A 19,096-nucleotide genomic window follows, 5' to 3' on the forward strand; every position below is an offset into this window, starting at 1 on the left:
GTTTAATGGACGAAGAAGCATGAGTTAGTAGGTTGAAGAGGCTGCTAAGAAAATTAGCATAATATTAGATTGCAGGAAAGGCTACCACTCTGTATGGCTGTGTTCTGATAATTCCTGAAATATTATGAATGGAATCTGGATACCCAACTTCCAGAGATGTTGAACAAATAGGCCCTCAGAGGTGGTGAAAAAAAAAAGGTGAGGAGAGATCCTCGATGAGTTTAGCATGTCGGAGACGGTTATCCAGGAAAAGAGAATTTTTAGGGAGCATATGACAGGCATGGTCAATTTGTTGGAAGGGAAGTCATGTGGAAGGTGAGAGTTGTTATTTTGTCTGCCTCCAGAGGGCAGAAATAGGGCCAGTGGGGGAAAGTTGCAAGGAGGCAGTAGACTTGGTTTAGTACTAGAGTTGTTGATAAAAGGCTATCTTGGTATGAAGTGTTTTCCCTTTCCCTGGCGGTGTGCAGGCTGAGGCTGGGTGCTTAGCTGTAGTGAACATGGGAGCAAAGATTCAGCCTTGGGAGGGAGAGCAGGAGTCTAGGAATTTTGTGAGTTTATGAGCCCTGACAGTCATTCAGCTTCTACCTGAATAGTTCTGTTAACTATGGAATAGATCTCCTCATTTGAAATGTCTTTTTTTCTTTTTCCTAAAATATTGAGCTAAAATGTGCCTTTGTGTTGCCTTGAACAATAGAAAAGAAGGCAAAATCACAGATTCAACTGGTTAAATTGTTCAGGAGGAATGTGCTGAAGTGAAGTTGCAGTGTTGCTCTTAGATTGTATTATGGACTGAGTTGGCTATCCTTACTCTAGTAAATTCTGAACACTCTTCAAAACAAGATCAGTTGGCTTCTTGTCAATGTTCATACTGAAGCTGGTATCAGATCTGGCTTGGGCCATTAGAATAAGAAGTAGATGCAAAGAGTTAATGCCCTCAATCTAAGGTCAACAGTGATTTTCAAGATTAGAGGCAAGACTGAGCCTGCCTATGAGAATCTAGCAACCCTAGCTAAGGCAGAAGAAGCATATTGAGACTGAGAATGCAGCTGGGTCTCCTAGATATCGTGTGTTACAAGTCGTAGTGATCTTTGAGAGACGGGTTCAAAATTAAACATTTTAGACTATAGAAGTATTCAGAGGTTTAATGGTTTGAGACCTTTTCAATGCTAGTTTCAATAATTTCACTCTTTCGTATGTGTTAGTGTTGCATTTCTTTTATTATAAAATATTTGGGATCAAGAAGTATGACTTCGAATCTTTTTTTTTTTAATATGACTCAGCCTACACTACATGAGTGATAGAAGGGTTTACAAGTCTGTATGTTTTATTATAGGCCTTGACTTCCAGGCATCTTCATTTGGATGTTAATTTTTGTATTTTAGCACTTCTTAAGTTGACTTTGGAGCAAAGTTTTAGCCATGACTACAGTTTCATAATTCGGGACCTAGAGCAGCAAATGATTTGGGCTGTCAACACCAGATAGTAGTACTCTCTGACTCAGGTTGAGGCCTCTCTTCCCATTTCCAGAACCATGACTCTGGTCTAAGTCTTCATCATTTCCAAAGTAGATTCAGGGCATGCCTCTCTGACCTGAGCCTTGTTCTACATCCTACTACCAGAATAATTAACCTTCAAACCTATTACAATCACTTAAGGCCTCTATAGTTCCACAGTATTTTCTCATTGTATTAAATCTTAATCCCTCAAAGTGTAGTTGAGAACCCTACATCACAAGTATCACCTTTTCCTTTGCAGCTTCCAATTTTCTGTCCTATTAATCCTTCCAGGAAAGACATATTCATTCATTCATTTACTCATTCATTCATTCATTCAAGGAGGAACCAATATATATTTATTGAGTATCAAGTGCTTGAGTTTTTTAATCCTTACAACAACCTTAGCAAGAAGGCAATATGATGATTTAATAAATAAGAAAGTTCAGGTTCAAAGAACTTTAACAACATGCTCAACATCATTGATTTTTGTCTGATTATATTCCATGCTCTTTCCATTATACCATCCTTCCTCTCATTTTGCAAACATTTATTGGGTACCTTTATTGTGCTGTGCCAAAACTGGTGTTAAGTGTTAGGAATGATAAGATAAATGAAACAGTGAGGTCATATATATGAACATGCATTTTAAATATAAAGCATTTTATGTATATTGGTTCTTTTTTTTTTCTTTCTTTTTTTTTTTTGAGACAGAGTCTTGCTCTGTTGCCTGGACTAGAGTGCTGTGGCATCAGCCTAGCTCACAGCAACCTCAAACTCCTGGGCTCAAGTGATCCTCCTGCCTCAGCCTCCTGAGTAGCTGGGACTACAGGTACACACCACACCTGGTTAGTTTGTTCTATTTTTAGTTGTTTGCCTAATTTCTTTCTATGTTTAGTAGAGATGGGGTCTCGCTCTTGCTGAGGCTGGTCTCAAACTCCTGACCTCAAGCGATCCTCCCCCCTCAGCCTCCCAGAGTGCCAGGATTACAGGCATGAGCCACCAGGCCTGACCTGTCTTTTTCTTCTTAATAAGAAGAAATGCAATCTTGTGGAAGAAACAGGTATAAATAATTCTGTCCTCTAAACTTCTCTTGCCTACTTTTACCTCCTTTGCCAAACTTGTCCTTCAACACCTGAATTTAACCTTTCACTCTGTGAAGTTTGCCTATTTATCTAGTCATTTAGATTTTTCCATATACTTTACAATTAATTTATTCAACAAACATAAGGGGGTACTATATTCAAGAGAGAATGCTAGATTGATGCTAGAGATACAAAAATGAACAAAACTCAGTCAAGTGGAAGGGATAAAGAATGACTTTAGAGCAACGTGAGAAGAACTGAAAAGAATTACGAGATTGTGAGGAAAAGAGCTATGAGATTGTGGGGAGGGAGGGAGTGATTCAGAATAGCTTGGCAGCTATGGATGGAAGGGGCCTCTCTAGAATAACTTTTGCTCTCTTGTCTCCTGGATAATTTGAGGGGTGGATGTCATGCAATCTGTTAACCTCCTTGAGCCTGTACAACAGGAATACATTACCTTTGGTTTAATTAATATAAACTCAACAGTTATCTAATGAGTCCTATTGCGGTCCTTGCACTGTGCTATGTTTGACAGGTAAGAGTAAGGATGGTCTCTGCCCTTGAGAGCACATATTGAATCCTGAAAAGAGAAATAGATGTTTTAACAGGTACAATAAAATTTGCTCATGTATGTTAGCTGCATGAACGAAATGCTGTGGGAAACAGAGAAGGGAGTGATAAAATAGCTCACAAAGTTGCTGTGGGGAGTAACAACAAAAAAAGGGAAATATATGGGTAAATGAAGAAATGTCAGAGTCTTAGATTTAATTATTATTGAGTAACCTCTGCCTTTATATTGGTGTTTTGGCGATCTGGAACTTGCAACCCTCGCCATTGATGAGTTGTTTGTTCCCCTAAGCCTCAGACTTCTCTAGTCCGGGAACCAAAAGGAGTTTCTGCTTAGCTAGGCGGGCTGGGGGGCAAGCGAGGCCCCTACAGCTCCCGAGAGTTCTGGATTGTGGCGGCGGGTATACTCGGCGGTTTACGGCAGTGGGCGGGCCCCAAAACCCCATGTGGTCTCGACATCATTGACATGGCGGAATCCCCCATCAAACCCTCCTGGTAGTTATTTGAGCGGCGGCGGCGGCGGCTGGAGGAAGAGGAGAGCGGCGGCGGCGGGAGCAGCGAAGGGGGCGGCGGGGATCCACCGGGCTGCCGCTGGGAAGGCGTGGGCGACCCGGTGTGTGGCGCGCCCAGAGCCCCGCGTTTCAGCCCAAGGAAGGTAAGCGTGCGGGAGCCGGGGGCTGAGGGGACTGGGACCCCGCGCTCGACCGCCCGGTGCCGGTTCACTGGAAAGCCCCGGCCTGACGCCGAGTCCGCCAAAGTGCATTCCTGTCCCAGGAGCGCTCCGGGCTTCCCGGCGAAAACTTGGCGCCAGAGTGCTGGGGCGCCCTGCGCTCGTCTGGGCACCCCAGGACCACGGGACTCAGGAGGGGGCGGCCGCTGCCTTGCTGGGCTCGGGTCCCCCGCCTGTTTACCCCTGCTTGCCAGGGTTTGGAGGAGGGAAAGAAACGGGTAGATTCCTCTTGGAAGAAAAAAATCTGGGCTGTGTCTCTCGGCCTCCTTCCCCTCCCAGCCTTCCCAGCAGATTTTGTCCGAGGAATCCGCTCCCCCTCCCGGAATCTCCGCGGCAGGAACGCTGCCCGGGAGGGGGAGGGCGGCGGCGAGGCCGAGGAATCTTCGACGTGTCACTTTCTGAGGCTGTAGATTTCCATATGGTGGAGGGAGGAGGGGGGGCGTGCAAAGTGGGGCTGGAAGTTGGGGCCGCCCCTCCGCGCCGCCAGGGGCGGACCGGGGGCCTCGAACTCGAGGATGCTCGCGGGGAGGGTCCCGAGCGCGCGCCGGCCTGGCCCACCGCCCCCGGCTGGGCCTCTCCGGGACACTCCCCGCCTCGCCGCTGGCCACTTCGGTGCGCGCCACGTCCTCCCTCCCCGTCCTGCCCCCTAGGCTCCCCCCGGGCTGGGGGCGGTAACCGGCAGCGGCGGCCGGACTTGGAGAGCCCAGCGGCTGGAAGCTCGGGCGGGGGAGCGGGGCGCGGCGGGAAGGAGCGGGCGACCCGGTGTGTGGGCCAGTGGAGCTCCGGTCAGTCGGTCACCTCGAGGGGCGCCCGGGCCGGGGGTGGGGCGGGCGGGCGGAATCCACGCCCGGAAGGGGCTAGGAGGGTCCTGGCGGGCGGGCCGGGGCAGGACGGACCGTCTGGTGCCCCCGGCGAGGCGGGGGCCGGCCGGCGTGGGAAGGGCCTGTCACTCTGGGCGGAAAGTGGGGCCTCGGGCTGTGCCCGCGAACTTTCCCAAAGGTCCGGGCCCCGGCAATCCGTGGGAGCCCGAGGACCCTGGCCCGGCGTCCCGCGGACCGGGCTGGGCCGCCGGCGGCGCCCTTGGCGCGGAGACTTCCAGGAGTGCGTGGTTGGAGTTGGAGCTTTTCGAATCTCCGCTCCCACCCTGCCATCCTAGACGAAGGGAAGCAATGGCATTTTATCCAGACAGTGCAGTTTGCAGACTTCCTTGAAAGTTACAACTTTTTATTTTCTTTTCTTCTCAGCTCAGCATTTTCTTTAAACAAAATTTCGAATTTGGCCGCAATGGGCCAACGCTGGGGCCAAACATCCACACGTTTATCTCTCCATCCCTGCTGGTTTCTAGTCCCCTCCCCCTCTTCCCTCCCAGGCTTAATCATATTTTGGAACGGGTGAGGTCTTTTGTTGGGTGGGCACCCCTGATTGCTTGTCTGTTTATTTTTTAATGTGCAACTAATTTGATTTGAATTTACTCCAGTTTCCAGGCCTTGCTAGGGAAAGCTAAAGGAGAGGGAATGTGCTACTATATTTTTCCTTTTTTTTTTTCTTTATAAATGTGGCAAGAGGTGGGGCATTGGGAAAGGGGAGGCACGGTGGTTATGGGCAAAGAGTCAGAAGGAGCAGACAGACCCGGAAGAAAAGGAATCTGCTCTGGAATAACACTTTTTCTTTTGAGGCTTCAGGCCTTGGGCAAAATTGCTCCGCTCTGTAAGGATTTCTGCTGCTGAATTGCTCCCCCACCCCCAGGTTAAAACTGTGACCCTGGGGCCCTGGACAACGCCCCAGAGCGGATTGCAGCCCATAGCCCTGGTTTTGTGCCTTTTGTGGGGGGGGGGGGGCCCTTGGTTCCCCCTCATTGGAGGCTGACTCTCTGAAATTTACTGGATCAGTAAATTTCCTGGCTCCCTGGGAGCAGCTGTTGATGAGGGTAAAGTCTCTGGGCATGTTTCTGGCCTTGCAAGGGACCTCACCCATGAGGGTACAATTCTCACTTTGTTTAGATACCAGAGGGGCACCCATAGGCTGGCTAAGAATGAGGCATAGCTGGTTAAAAAAAAAAATCATTAAAAAAATGTTTTTAAACTCACATGCGCTTTTAAAGTATTTTGGTTTAAATGGTTTTAAGAGAAAAAATTCATCTGTAAACATAGTGTTCATTTAAAAGAAATGTTAAAACTGTAAGATCTCATCATGGAATAGGGGATTGTAGCTTCTAATTACAGAATATACAATTTCAGAAAGATATTCCGGTAATCTTTTAAGACAGACACTTTATAAATAGCTCACGTCAGACTATGGGCTATATTGGAGAGCCAGTCTTCTGGGGTTTCTGGAAGAATGCTTGGGATCTGTTTGGAACCTCTAGGAGCCTTGGTAGAGTTTTTGTCTTTTTTGATCAACATTTCATTTAACATGGTAGCATTTGATAGGGTCCTTAGAAGTTACCCAGAATAACTAACCAAACTTTTCAGTTTAGGAAAATGAGGCCCAGGAAGGAGAAGTTGAGGGTCAACCTTATAGACTAAAGTTTGGTATAGGTTGGTATTAGTAGCTGTTCTTGGATATCTGATGTGTATGTACTAAGCACTATTTCCTGTGCTTTTAATACATTATCTCATTACAATTCTAATAAGTCTGTCAATTTAGGTGGTGGTATGCACACTTTACAAACAAGGGCATTGAGATTTCACAGAAATTAAGTAACTTACGAAAGATCACATAGCTACCAACAGCGCTGTCCAATAGAATTTTCTTCAGTGATGGAAATGGTTCTGTCTGTGCTGTCCAATGTAGCAGCCACAAGGCATATAACCCAGTGTTTGAAATGTGGCTAGTGGACTGAGGAACCACATTTTAAGTTTTATTTACTTTTAATTATTTTAAATTTAAATTGCTACTTGTAGCTAGTGGTTACCATATTGGAGAGCAAAATGTAGAGTTTTCTGACTCCCAAATCTGTTCACATTTAACTGGGTCATATTGCTTTTTAGGTCTCCACATTCAATTTTCTTTCTTCCACACTATCAGAAGTTACATTCAGCCCTTATATGGAACCTAAAGGCTAAGTTAGCTGCAGCTCAACTTTGCTTTCCCACAGAGTGGATAAAATAAGCACATTATTTGTTCATTATATCGTTTTTAAAAAAATGCTTAACATGTCATAGTTAAAACTGGAAAAACTTTAATTGACATTTTCTTGTTTGATGGAAATCATTGCATTTGAAATTGCTGAAGAAGTTGTCAGAGCTTGTTGGTTATTTTAGTATGATGAAGGAGTATAAATAGTTAGGAGGCAATATGAAAAGTCACTAATAGAGAGTTGAAAAAAATATGACCCCTTCATATCCATGTTCACCTGTTCATTGGGCAGTTGTTTTCAAATGACTGCATAAGTGTCGGGTAAACCATCATTCACTTTTCCTTATGTAGCTGCAGAATTAATCTGGACAATTAAAATCATTGTTTTACTATCAAAGTATAAAATTTAAATATTAAACACTCTCGGTTCATCCATAAATTGGGAAGAATATATGTAAGATTAAAACAAACAGCAAGACATCCTTTTGATGGCAAATGGTCAAATAGTTTTCTGATTAGTGAATTTAATTTAAATCCATTGCATTTTAGAGTTTCATTTGCTGAAAGGAATTTCAACAACTTTCTGATTTTGTGTGAAGTGCTGAAAATTCCAACTCATGTTAAAGTAAGAATTTTTTAATCCGGATTGGGTTCTACCCACAAATACCTAATAACCCAATACCCTTTTTTTTTTTTTTTTTTTTTGGCATGCTACCGTCAGGAAAAGATATGATAAAGTAAACTCTTTTTATTAGATTTTTAAGAGGCAACTTCCAGGTTCAGTATAAATATGTCTGAATCTGCTGTACCTTCCATAGCTGTGGTACTGTCCGGGGATAATTGCAGTTCATAATCTTGACTGTAGAGTGTTATACGATCCTGAAGGATCTATGTCAGTAAATCAGCTTTAAATTGTTCTATGTTATTTTAGTGTTATATGAATTGCACTGCTTCCAGCTCTTTGAAAATTGTTAATTCAACTACAGGTCAGGCATCAGTTAATGAGACTTCAGAGAGCTGAAATATCCTGTTCATACCTATTCCTGACCATTGGGAGCATTGTACTATTTTCAAGGAATCAGGATAAGAACCATGTTATAAATAGGATTATAGTGTCCTAGTGTGACAAATATAGGAAACATGATTTAACCCATGATATACGGTTTGATTTGTAGGACATCAAAGTGCTTAGCGCATGAGAAATTTACTATAATCTTAAAAGATAAAGATGTTGAAGTAATGGGCAGAGATTGAGGGCCACATCTGATCATCAGTTTGAAATCAATATCTTGTCTGTCAAAGAGTGACTTGACTTTCTAGCTGAGTTCTTGATAAGCTTTTGAGTCTGAGTCTGGGTTTCCTCATTTTAATATAAGGAGAAAACATAACCCATACCTTTTCAAATGTTTGTCAGAAGGGATTAATGAGTCAGTGTATTGGAAAGTGTTTAGCAAAGCCTTATACAAACTTAGTAGTTCATTATATTCCAAAGTTTAAAACTGAGCTGGTCCTATAATAGCTACGTTGCATGTTTTCAAAGACCTCCAAATTGTGCTTGGACAGTTTGAGAAATTTATTTTGCTCTTTCTGATCAGTAAAAAAGCTTTAAGCTTTAGATTGCTGTTATTCTCTCCCCACTCCTAATGGAATAGTTGCTTCATGACTTCTTAAAAATTGTACTATACATAAGTCGTCCCATATCCATGTTTGTAGGAAGTCAGTCTATAGCTAGCCTAGCATTGCTGAAGTGGACAGGCCAGTCAGGCTTGATTCTCGGTCATTCTTGAGATGGAGGGGAAAAAGTGCAGTCTCTTAGAGGAACTTCCAATACTAAATGATAGAGGCATAAGGTTTTAGTCCTTGTATGTTATTTCAGTAAGCCTATTATTTGAGCTTTCAACAATTACACCGAGAATGGAAAGAATCATATTTTCAGCGTAGGATAATCTTTGTAACCTACCTGGGTTTCCATTTTAGAAATCACAATTGCCTTTTCTTCACGTTAATGAGGTTAATCCATTAAGTGAGATTTTTGTGTGGTAAGACATTATTTTCAAGTAAATCTTAATTCTCACTCTTACAGCTGTTGAGAATGCACTTAGGTGGTGGAGGAGAAGCTTTGTTCTTTAGTATTAAGTGTCTTTGAATACAGTAAAATATTCATAAGCACATATATTTATTTTTTGCCTCAAAATATACAATATGGCATTACGTGTTTTAAAGAGGCAGAGCCTGCTTGACTTACTATGGCTAGACAGAGGCAGGTCTCTGTAGCAGTCAAGCATGGGCCCACGTGGGAGGATGACTTGTTGGTACTTCAGCACTTTTTTTTTTTTTTTACCCAATCGCTAGACTACCAGGGAGGTACTTGAGCACTTTGCAGGGAACAGCCAATAGGAGCCCACTCCCTAGTCTTTACCTGGAGGAGAGTTGTATAAGGTGCAGGTTTAGTGTCAAGGATCAGTCCATAGAGATTGAAGGTATGTTGGGTAGGGGGTTGGGGTTAGGGATGGTTTTAAAACCACCCAGTATAAATCAGATTAGGTAGACTATAGTGATCAGCCATCTACAGGTGGGATGTTTCTCATTTTGAAAATGGACCAATCCTTGAATCTCTCACTTTTGTTGTCCCCATTTGAGATATGTAAGTTTAGCATATTCTGTAAGTGCTGGATCGGAATTTCTGATGTCCTTGGCAATACCCACTGTGGGTTCAGGTATTGGCTCCTAATATGTTTTGTTTTTATAATATCATTAAAACTCCTTGTCAGTTTTAAATAACTGGAGGTGGGGGAAGATTTTAGTGAGATGGTGTTAGGGTAATTTGAGGTTCTTGTATCAGTGTTTAAAATGTCTTGCATTAAATGTCTATATTTGAGCTTAAAATGTAATTTTATTTCATTCACTTATTTATTGACTCAGAATGCCTTTATCGAGAACTGGACTAGGTTCTTTGTTAACAGAATATTCTACTGTGTGCTCACTTTTTTGGCGAAGGTAAGGTATTTTTCTATTCACATACAGGGGTATTTTGCTCATATGTTTGGAATATTGTGTGGAGAACAGTGTCTACCACCAAACTCCTAGGGCAGGATGGTGGTGGAACTTCAATTCTTTGTTCCCTTCTGAAATTTGAGGAATATTAAAATTGGAACACCTTTAGGCTGTATTTAAAAACTAAATTTATATTAGACTTTAAGGCTTCTAAATTATATTGGAATTTAAGGATACATCCTTGTCTTGACCCTGGAAGAAGTAATAAAGATTCTCCTAAAGGCAACCAGTCAGAAAAATTGACCTAAACTAGATGGATATAATACTAACAATTATGAAAAGCTTTCTGTTGAAATACTTGTGTAGAAAGTGGTCTTTATACATGAACAATGTAGAATGTTTTAGAAATAATTGAAGATTCCCAAATCCCAGGAAATAAAATGATTTACTTTATTCTTAAGGGTCTAAAGATTCTCTGCAGCCTGTCAAAGAGGGGTCTCTATTAAAAATACCTCCATTTTTTCTGGATGTAACTAATTAAGAATTTGAAATGATCCAGGCAAGGCTAGGATAAAGTTTGGCTTCCTATTCTATGTGAAAAGATTTTACTGTAAACATCAGAAGTTTTAATAGATCAACAGAGGAATATTTACCCAATTAAAAGAACAAACCACTTTTAAGTACCTTGGGAAAATCAGTTTACTTAAAAGCAATGTAAAAATGCAGAGCACGTTGAAGCTGGTTCTGCTGCTAGGCTTTTCGTAGGGATACGGGAGCCCTCAGTAAAGTTGGTCCTTTTTGTGGATTGCCGGGAAATGTTGATTTACTGAGTGCCACCACGTGAACTAGGAACAGTTTACCAGCGACAGTTGGAACTATTATTATTGGCTTGCAATATAAATTACAACAGTGAGCACAGTATCCACCCCCCTCACCCTACTCCACTCCACACCACCAGTGGATGCCAACTATGGTTTTGTTTTGGACTTTTTCTGTTGACACTTCATTTTGCTACTTTTAATTTCTGTTGTCACCTGTAAGCATTTGATGGCAGATTGGTGAGAGCAGGTGTTAAAGGTTTAAGAACATCATTATTGCTTTTAGCTGCCCATCTCTTCCTGCCTCTGCCTTTGGGCAGAGTTGTGGGAAGTCCTGAGATTAGTATTTAGATAAGCTAATTACGCATCCCCCTCTACTTTGGCTAAAGCAAGACTCTCCTGGGCAGCTTAGTTCCAGGTACGGTATGAATTTCCTAGTAATAAGAGTAAAATTTAAAGAAACTCAGGATATTTTACATTTTCTGTCTAGTTACACAGATATGAGGTTTTCTAGTATGTGACTACTTAGGGGTCAGATTTGCCCAGTTTTTATAGTACAAGTTGTACTTAGAGAATACTTAACATATTTTTAGGATACTATGCTCCATTTTCTCTTATATTTTAAAGTTTTTTTTAAAACTCATTCTTTGTCTTCTATTTTTAAATCAATTAAGAGGAAAATAATAAAAATCTTTAGATAATGCTGTTTCTGATTTTTTAAATCATGGTTTTTCTTATTAGGAAAAATAATTCTGATTAAGAATAATAGCGGTAAATATTATTCTGAGTTGGTAAATCAGAATACTTAAAAATATATTGAATTGGAACCTTTGTGTATTGCTGTTGGGAATGTAAAATAGTATAGCTGCAGTAGAAAAGTTTTGCAGTTCATCAAAAATTTAAACATAGAATTATCATATCCAACAATTCCATTCCTACATATATACCCACCAAAAGCAGGGACTCAAACAGATACTTGTACATGAATGTTTATAGCAGCATTATTAACAAAAGCCAAAAGTTGGAAACAACCCAAGTGTCCATCAAAAGATGAATGGATAAATATGGTGTATATGTACAAGGGATTATTTTTCAACCATAAAAAGGAATGAAATTCCAATACATGATTACAACATGGATGAACCTTGAAAACATTACACTTAGTGAAATAAGCCAGACACAAAAGGATAAGTATTGTATATTTCCACTTGTATGAGGTACCTCAGGTAAATTTGTAGAGACAAAGTAGAATAGAGATTACCAGGGCTGGGGGAAGGAAGAATGGTAGTGTTTAATGGATACAGAGTAGTTTCTGTTTGGGATGATGAAAAAGTTGACGAAATGAATAGTGCTGATGGTTGTACAGCATTATGAATGTATGTAATGCCTCTAAATTGTATACATAAGGTGGTTAAAATGTACATTTTTTTGTTATGTCTATTTTATGACAATGAAAAAATGCAAATAAAACATTGAAGATTTATCCCACACAATCTCCATTTGCCTCCGTTTGCTCTCCCTTGATCCACTCCAGGCAGGTGTATAGATACAGTTATTTTTTTCTCATCCTTCTATTGCAGTGTAAAGGGAGGTTCCGCTAGGCCATTTTTTGGAGCTCAAAGAATTTCCTTATTTTATTAACTGACTTGAATTTAAGAGGAAAATGTTTAAAAGTAGTAGATCTCTGGAGGGGAAAAAAAGCAACTTAATATTTAGATGAATCAGGTAGTTTATTAATATTCACAGACCATGTAAGCACACAAAGGTAACCTATCTTGAATCACAGTGAATCATCTAGGAATCAGGGAGTAGATGTACAATTGGATGTCACATTTTCAAACTTTTAAACATTTTATTCCCTTTTGACATCTGTAGTACTTGAGGAAAAACTTTGATTTCCACTTAGGAGAAATGGTCTAAGTCAGATGAGTTAGTACTCATGTTGGAAATACATTAGGTGCTAAAATTCTTCAGTTCCTTAGACTGTATGAAACCAGATTATAAAGGGGATAGAGTGAAAGCACATAATTCTTTTTTGTTCATCTGGATTTGTTTCTAGTATCTAATAATTGTATAGTTGCTGTACAGTTGCTGCTCTCTGCATGTTTTTTTTTTCTTCTGAGGTATTCGATATTGAATTTAGTTGGATCACTTATCAAAAAATGGGGTGAGATTTTCACTGATGGAATATAAAGCTAAACATCACATGCAAAGTACATATTAGGAATACTGAAAAAATGAGATAAAAGTAATGGAAAGATTTACATTCATATATGAATAAATTATAGGGAAAGTTACATACCATGTACTACTATGAAGTATTTGTCATTCATTCCAGAACTCTTGGAAAACAGTGCGAAGTTGCAGGGGTGTCATAGTAATGTGTGTACTATCTCTATGGGTATATTTTCTTTTCTGTTTATATTGTGTGTGCGTGTATACATGGTATATATACTCTATATAGTGTGTGTGTATGCACACACACAGCTGTATATGTAAATGGCTTGATAGAGCTGTACTAACTGAACTTTCATAACGTGGCTGTCATTTTTGTGGCCTACTAATTTCTCTGGAGGTAGTGTCATCATTACCAATTGATATCAAAAGGTACTGAGAGTCATGGTCTCTTCATATCTAAGAGAGATAGGAACAATTCTTACATTGTATTTAGAGTGCTCTTTATTGATTTTGGCCTACTGAAAAGAAAATAATCTCCTTTTCTTCTTTGCATATCCTCATTATATTCCAGAATCATTATTTTAGATAACTTATCATCATTTTCTTAAATTTCTTCTAGCACTTTATCTGCATTTCTCAGAACATTTGTCCTTTCATCATTGTCTAATAGTCTCCTTGTCTCCCTTAGTTGAGTGTAGGATGATTGCTGATTTAACTTAGGATCTTTCATGGTGGGTACCTAGTAAATGTGGATTGGATGGCTGGATTCCCAGGTTGAATGTGCCATTTAGCACATTGACTGCCACACTAGAAAAAAAAATTTTTTCTTTGGGGCCATGGGTGTTTTATTACAAAAATGGAATAAAAACTTCAGAACTAAAATGATCCTTTCTAATTTAATGAAAAATTTGTTATTTTTTTTTGTTTTCGCTGAGTGAGATATGTGTGACTTAAAAAATAGTTCAAGGGCCTCCCAAGATAAAGAGACTTGTGAGTTACATATGCTTTACGAGTCCCTGGGCTCAAAACTAGAATGAGTTCAATACAACTTATATGGCAGTTAATGTGTTAAACTTAGTACCTTTCCTCAGGCACTCAATCAGTGTCTTCTACTATGTTAGCCTCTTCCACGCATGGACCATATGATAGACATTTTTGCGTTCTCATGGTTTTCTTGAGTTTTTTTCTGACAGGGAACTAATAAATATTTAATTAAACAAATGAAAACAAAGGCATGAGTCACCTTCAGCACAAACCTAGCTTTTTGTTTATTGCTATTTTAAAGAAGTGAAAATTTTCCAGAGAATACATGGACTTTTTTTTATGTCTCTATTAGATTGCCAATTTATTTGGAAAATTTGAACAAGTAGCTTCTATTTCTGTTACCTAAAAATACAGCCCTCAATTACGTACATTTTTCTTATTTATTGGAACCAGTTCTGATTATAAATGAAGAGAATCGTTTTTTAAGTTAGGTCACTTTTCAGAGATTTGTGGTAGTTTTAAATGATACTTTTATAGTGAAATTCTAGAAAGGAGAGATTAAGGGACAGACACTCCCCAAAGCTCCCCACGTGCCTAGCTGAGATGTTGGAGGCCCAAGTGAGAGAGTTGATTCTGCTAGACTACCGGCCAGAGTGTTGCAGAAAGGGGCAAAGAGCATGCCATGGAAGTTGGGGACAATGACCTCAGCTTGCAGAGAGAGTTAAACCCTGTCTAAGAGAAGAATCTCCTGGGACATTATAGGGCTATATATTTGGAGGGAGGTGGCTCATGTGGCTCTTATTCAGTAGGTCTGTCATGGGACCTGGGAATCTTTATTTTATCAAGTGTTTCAGGTGAATGATGTGATCAGCCAAGTGTGGAGAGCTCAGACTTGAGTTAGCTCTCTTGGTAGTCTATAATGGTTTTGATCTAATGGCTGGAAAGGAGTGAGATGAGAAGAGTGCTTAGGAGATCAGAGGACTCTAGTTAGGAGGTAGGGCAGAACTGAATGAAGGTTTTTATCATCATATTCTTTGGGGTAAAACAATAGCCAGCTATTGGCAGTTTTATATAGAAATGAGGACACTTGTGCACTGTGCTTTCAAACACTCTGACCACAGATAGATGTAAATTATGGTGATAGTGACCAGCAACTTTCCAGCACCTATCACTTGCCAGGCACTTCCATGTAAATATATATTCCATCCATAGTATATTCCATATATGTGTACTCATTAAAATAACTCTGGAAGGGAGTTATTTTTTCTGGTTTTCTACAGGTAATTTCCAGTGTCCACTGCAGAAGCTGGTACATACCACGTGCCCATAGATGTTTCAAAGATTAGAAGATGTGCTCAAAAACATTAAAAAACCTTAAGGTCACCTAGACTGATTCCAGAACTTTTTTCAGCTGTATCACACTGCTTCTCAATGGTTCACATTGTTTATCTTATTTGTATTTCCAGACCTGGTATAGTATCTATTTGTGTGCCACGGTTGCTTCATACTGAGACTAAGTATAAGTTGTTTCTGTATGCTCAACCTGTCTATTGCCCAAAACCCTAAAATTTATTTTTTAAACAATAATATTCTGGATATTTTCCAAGAGGGAGATTTTCATGGATTGTTATTTATAATAGCAATAGCAAGCTTAGAATGAGTAAAATGAGAGAAACCAGAGAATAAAAATATACTTCGTAGACAGTAATGTATAAGGAAACTCAGTATAGTGAATGGGAAAAATCTGAAGCAGATGGTTAAGAAATGGTATTATTTAGACACTTTAAAAACTCTATGAAAGAAAGTCTTTTCACTCAGTGGTAATACAGTTTTGTTCATCCTCAGTGCCTTTCATTTAAGTTAATAAGAGTAAGATGTTGTACCTATAATTTGCACCTGGAAAAGCAAATCCTCCTATTCCTAATAACTAACTCTTTCTCTTCTTTTAAGGTTAATAGTTTATGGTGGTTTGAGTTGTACCAAAGGCAGCCATGGGATGGGATGAGCACAGAGCTGACTAGAGCGTGTCTCCTCTCTGAGAACTCAGAAAGCAGCTCCTGTGGTTAATTAAAGGTAACCTCAGGATTCAGAGGAGCCCTGTGCTTTCCCAGACGGCCCAGGCTAAACCTGGGTAGCTGGCAACCCTAAATGCTTCCTTTGTTAGAAATCATTTAGCTCTGTACTCCATCTTTAGAAAGTGAGTTCACTGAAGGTGAGTTAAGGACAAGGCTCTGAAGTAGGGCCTGACTTGCTTTCTTTCCTTGTGTTTGCATGGAGTGGTGTGGACAAAGAGACTAAGTGAAGATGCAGCCCCTAAAGCTGTATTGCCTAAAAACAGTTTCTGGCTTCTTCACAGAAATATTCCTTGTGGTCCAGAAGGAGCTATGTGCTTCTCTAGAGATTGTGTGTCCGCAGAATGGTGAGGACTGTTAGAACCAACTTCTCTTGTTTCTCTTTTGCCTCAGGAGGGAGGCTGTAAATGGTAAAACACCCATGAACGGGCAGCACCCCGGGAGATGTGGTCCTCAGTGCTGGGCTGCCACGTGCCCCTCCCTCTGCAGCTGAGGGCCGGGAAGCCTTTGCCTTAGCCCAGCTTTCAGGGATTGTTGGTCGTGGGTCAGCACCAGAAGGACTCTCTTCTGTCTAACCTTACACATTTTCACCACCATCACCTAAAGGTGGAGATTTATTTAATAAATTTTGGATAAGGGATACCAAAAGTTGCCTGTGTATGAACACTTGTTTTCAAGGAAATTATTATAAAATCAGTAGCTTTGAGTCTCTTAGAAAGGAAATAAATTTATATCTAAAAATGTCTTTTTTTTAAAAGAGAGGTGAGGGAGAAGACATGGATAACAATTTTTAAAGCTTATATTTATTTCATATTTTATTTAGCAATAGCTATCTTAGTTTACCATAAAATTTTTTCAGTAATGAAGAAACATTATTTTCAGTTTTATTTGATTTTGGACATTTTTAATCTTGCTATGTGATTGATTACTGTCCTGTAGCTTTAACTAGATCTTACTGACACCTGTGGCAATCTGAATAATTTTCTCAAGCATAGCTTTTTAGCTTTTACCATTTGCTTGTTATGCTTAGTTTAAACATGGAAACAATGTCACTTCTTATTTATGTTTCACTTTCTAGTCCTCTTAAATTAGTTCAATGTTCTCAAGAGTTTGTTCAAACCTATCAGGGCACTCTAGTTGGCTAAAAAGAGAAAAAACAGAGAGTTCAAAGAAATTTTTCTAATAGATTATTTTAGCTTCATCTCATTTAGTATAATTTTGGGCCCTAAGTGTTTGCCATTAACTTTCTATTTGCAAGTTTTTCTTCCTTGCCTTTGTGAGGAGCAGGGGCAGTATAGGAGTGAGTAGAGGGGGTAGGAGAGGGTTTGGGAAGGGTGTAGCACCAACGAAGGTGAGTGAGTTTGTTCCGATTGTGTTTCATGTGGGATGGCAAGTTTTCCAAATTCTACTTTCCACTGAGTATTGGTGAGTTCTATAGAGGGACAGTTCTAGCCTGCTGTCAGATGTCTTGCTTGGCAAATAAATGAAGAACCTTTTTTAGAAAGTATATTTTTAACAAAGATTGGTGTATTTGTATATCTTCAATAAGTTTCAGTTTTAGCCAAGAAATACCTTTCATAATATTTTTAATGAAAAAGTGCAGAATGATTTTCTAGAAAGTTTAATTGCAAGATATGTTAGATTAAAAGGAAACATCCTTTCAGAGAGACAGTTCTTCTTGGGTATTTCTTTAGTCCTTATCTAGAAATAATAGATTATCACATACAGTTTTCATATTTGGGGGGCATGGGAAACTACTCACTTGGAATTAATGTTTTTCTCAAGAAGGTAAATCCTTAAGTCATCATTTATAGTGGGATGGTTGAGCTCAAGTGCTCTGGAAATAGATCTGAGTTTGAGACTATTGTGCAAATTTCTAACTCTGGTTAAATTGCTCAATCTTTCAATGTCTTGTTAGGACTGTTAGGCTCAGCACAGTGCTTTGAAACAAGTGCTTAGTGAATGATAGCTGCTATTTTATTATTTTATTGCTTTACTCTTTGACTGCAGACAGATTTAATTGTTGGGTGTATTTCTTAATTGGATGATAATTATTTTAAAAAATTTCCCAGTTACTTTAAAAGTATATGTGAATACTAGCCATCAGTTTTGTCTTCGCCTTACCATTGACTCCTTGAATGTCCTTGTTCAAATGACAGCTTTCCAGCTCATCCCTTAATATCATGCTTGAGCTGTTTATCTTTGTAAGGTAGCATGGGTATGAAATGAAATAATATATATAAAAAGCACTTAGGGGGAAAAGAGCACATCTGAATGCCAAGCAAGTACTTAGTTACCACAAGTGCTACGTCAACCAATATTTTTCTTCCTCCCTGGCCCCTTAAAGAGAGGTTGTCCCTTTTTAAGTAGATATATGACAGCTCTGTTTCCTCTCCTAAGTCTAGGATCAAAGGAAAGTTGTAATAAAGAAGAGTCACTCCCTCCCATTCCTTCTCCCTTTTTGTGGATGTTGTTCTGTTTTTAAGAGAAATCAGGCCTTGACATTAGTGGGTGAAACCATGGGGCTCCCAAGATCTGCCTTTCATCTCTGGGTCACCACCTCAAACAGCGTTCTTCATCTCGATAATAGCGTAAAGATGCCACTGCTGGGAACAGTGCATGGCAGGGTAAGACCTTGAAGTATTTCTAGAAATCTTAGCTACCTTTGCTGCTCATTGTTGTTGAATGTGCGTTTCTTTAAAATGATATAGGATGTTTGGTGGAGGTGTCAATGAATAGAGAGTAGTTTTCTCTGCTTTTAGAAGTGCCTAAACCTCACTAACTCCTTGTAAATTGGAAGCCTATCTCCAAAAAAGTAAAAGAGAAAAAAATCAAAACTGAGTTTGAGCTGGTTGTTTACTGGCAGGTTTTTTCTAGACATAAACACAGTTGAATGGAAAGGATAATAGGCATTGGAGCCTGTCTTGCTCCATGAGAGTGAATGAGCCTGTGTTAGACCTTAATGCTGGGAAAAAATAACATCCACTTTTCTTTTTGTAAAATCAGGCAGTCAGTGCAGGCTAACTGATGAAAATTAAAGGTCAATTTCTTCAGTGCCCCACCTCAGTGCATGCCTTGGGCCATGTTAATAATGGCA

The 19,096-nt window shown here is 39.9% G+C and overlaps 2 protein-coding genes across 3 annotated transcripts in view; both read left to right on the plus strand.

Moving 5' to 3' along the window:
- TMEM212 (transmembrane protein 212) overlaps window positions 1–5,031 on the plus strand; it is a 191,801-nt gene extending 186,770 nt beyond the window's left edge. Inside the window, exon 5 of the mRNA XM_012640168.1 lies at window positions 3,920–5,031. Within this exon, the coding sequence (XP_012495622.1) occupies window positions 3,920–5,031 (1,112 nt within the window). The remainder of the gene's footprint in view (window positions 1–3,919) is intronic.
- FNDC3B (fibronectin type III domain containing 3B) overlaps window positions 3,701–19,096 on the plus strand; it is a 340,114-nt gene continuing 324,718 nt past the window's right edge. Inside the window, exon 1 of one of the 2 annotated variants that reach the window (XM_012640205.1) lies at window positions 3,701–3,800. The gene's annotated coding sequence lies outside the window, so the exon portion shown is untranslated. Of the gene's footprint in view, window positions 3,801–4,625; window positions 4,661–19,096 lie in introns of those variants that run through there. The other variant, XM_012640206.1, reaches the window with a different exon arrangement.

Source organism: Propithecus coquereli, unplaced genomic scaffold (genome assembly GCF_000956105.1).
Source record: "Propithecus coquereli isolate 6110/MARCELLA unplaced genomic scaffold, Pcoq_1.0 Scaffold15, whole genome shotgun sequence".
Classification (NCBI taxonomy): Eukaryota; Metazoa; Chordata; class Mammalia; order Primates; family Indriidae; genus Propithecus; species Propithecus coquereli.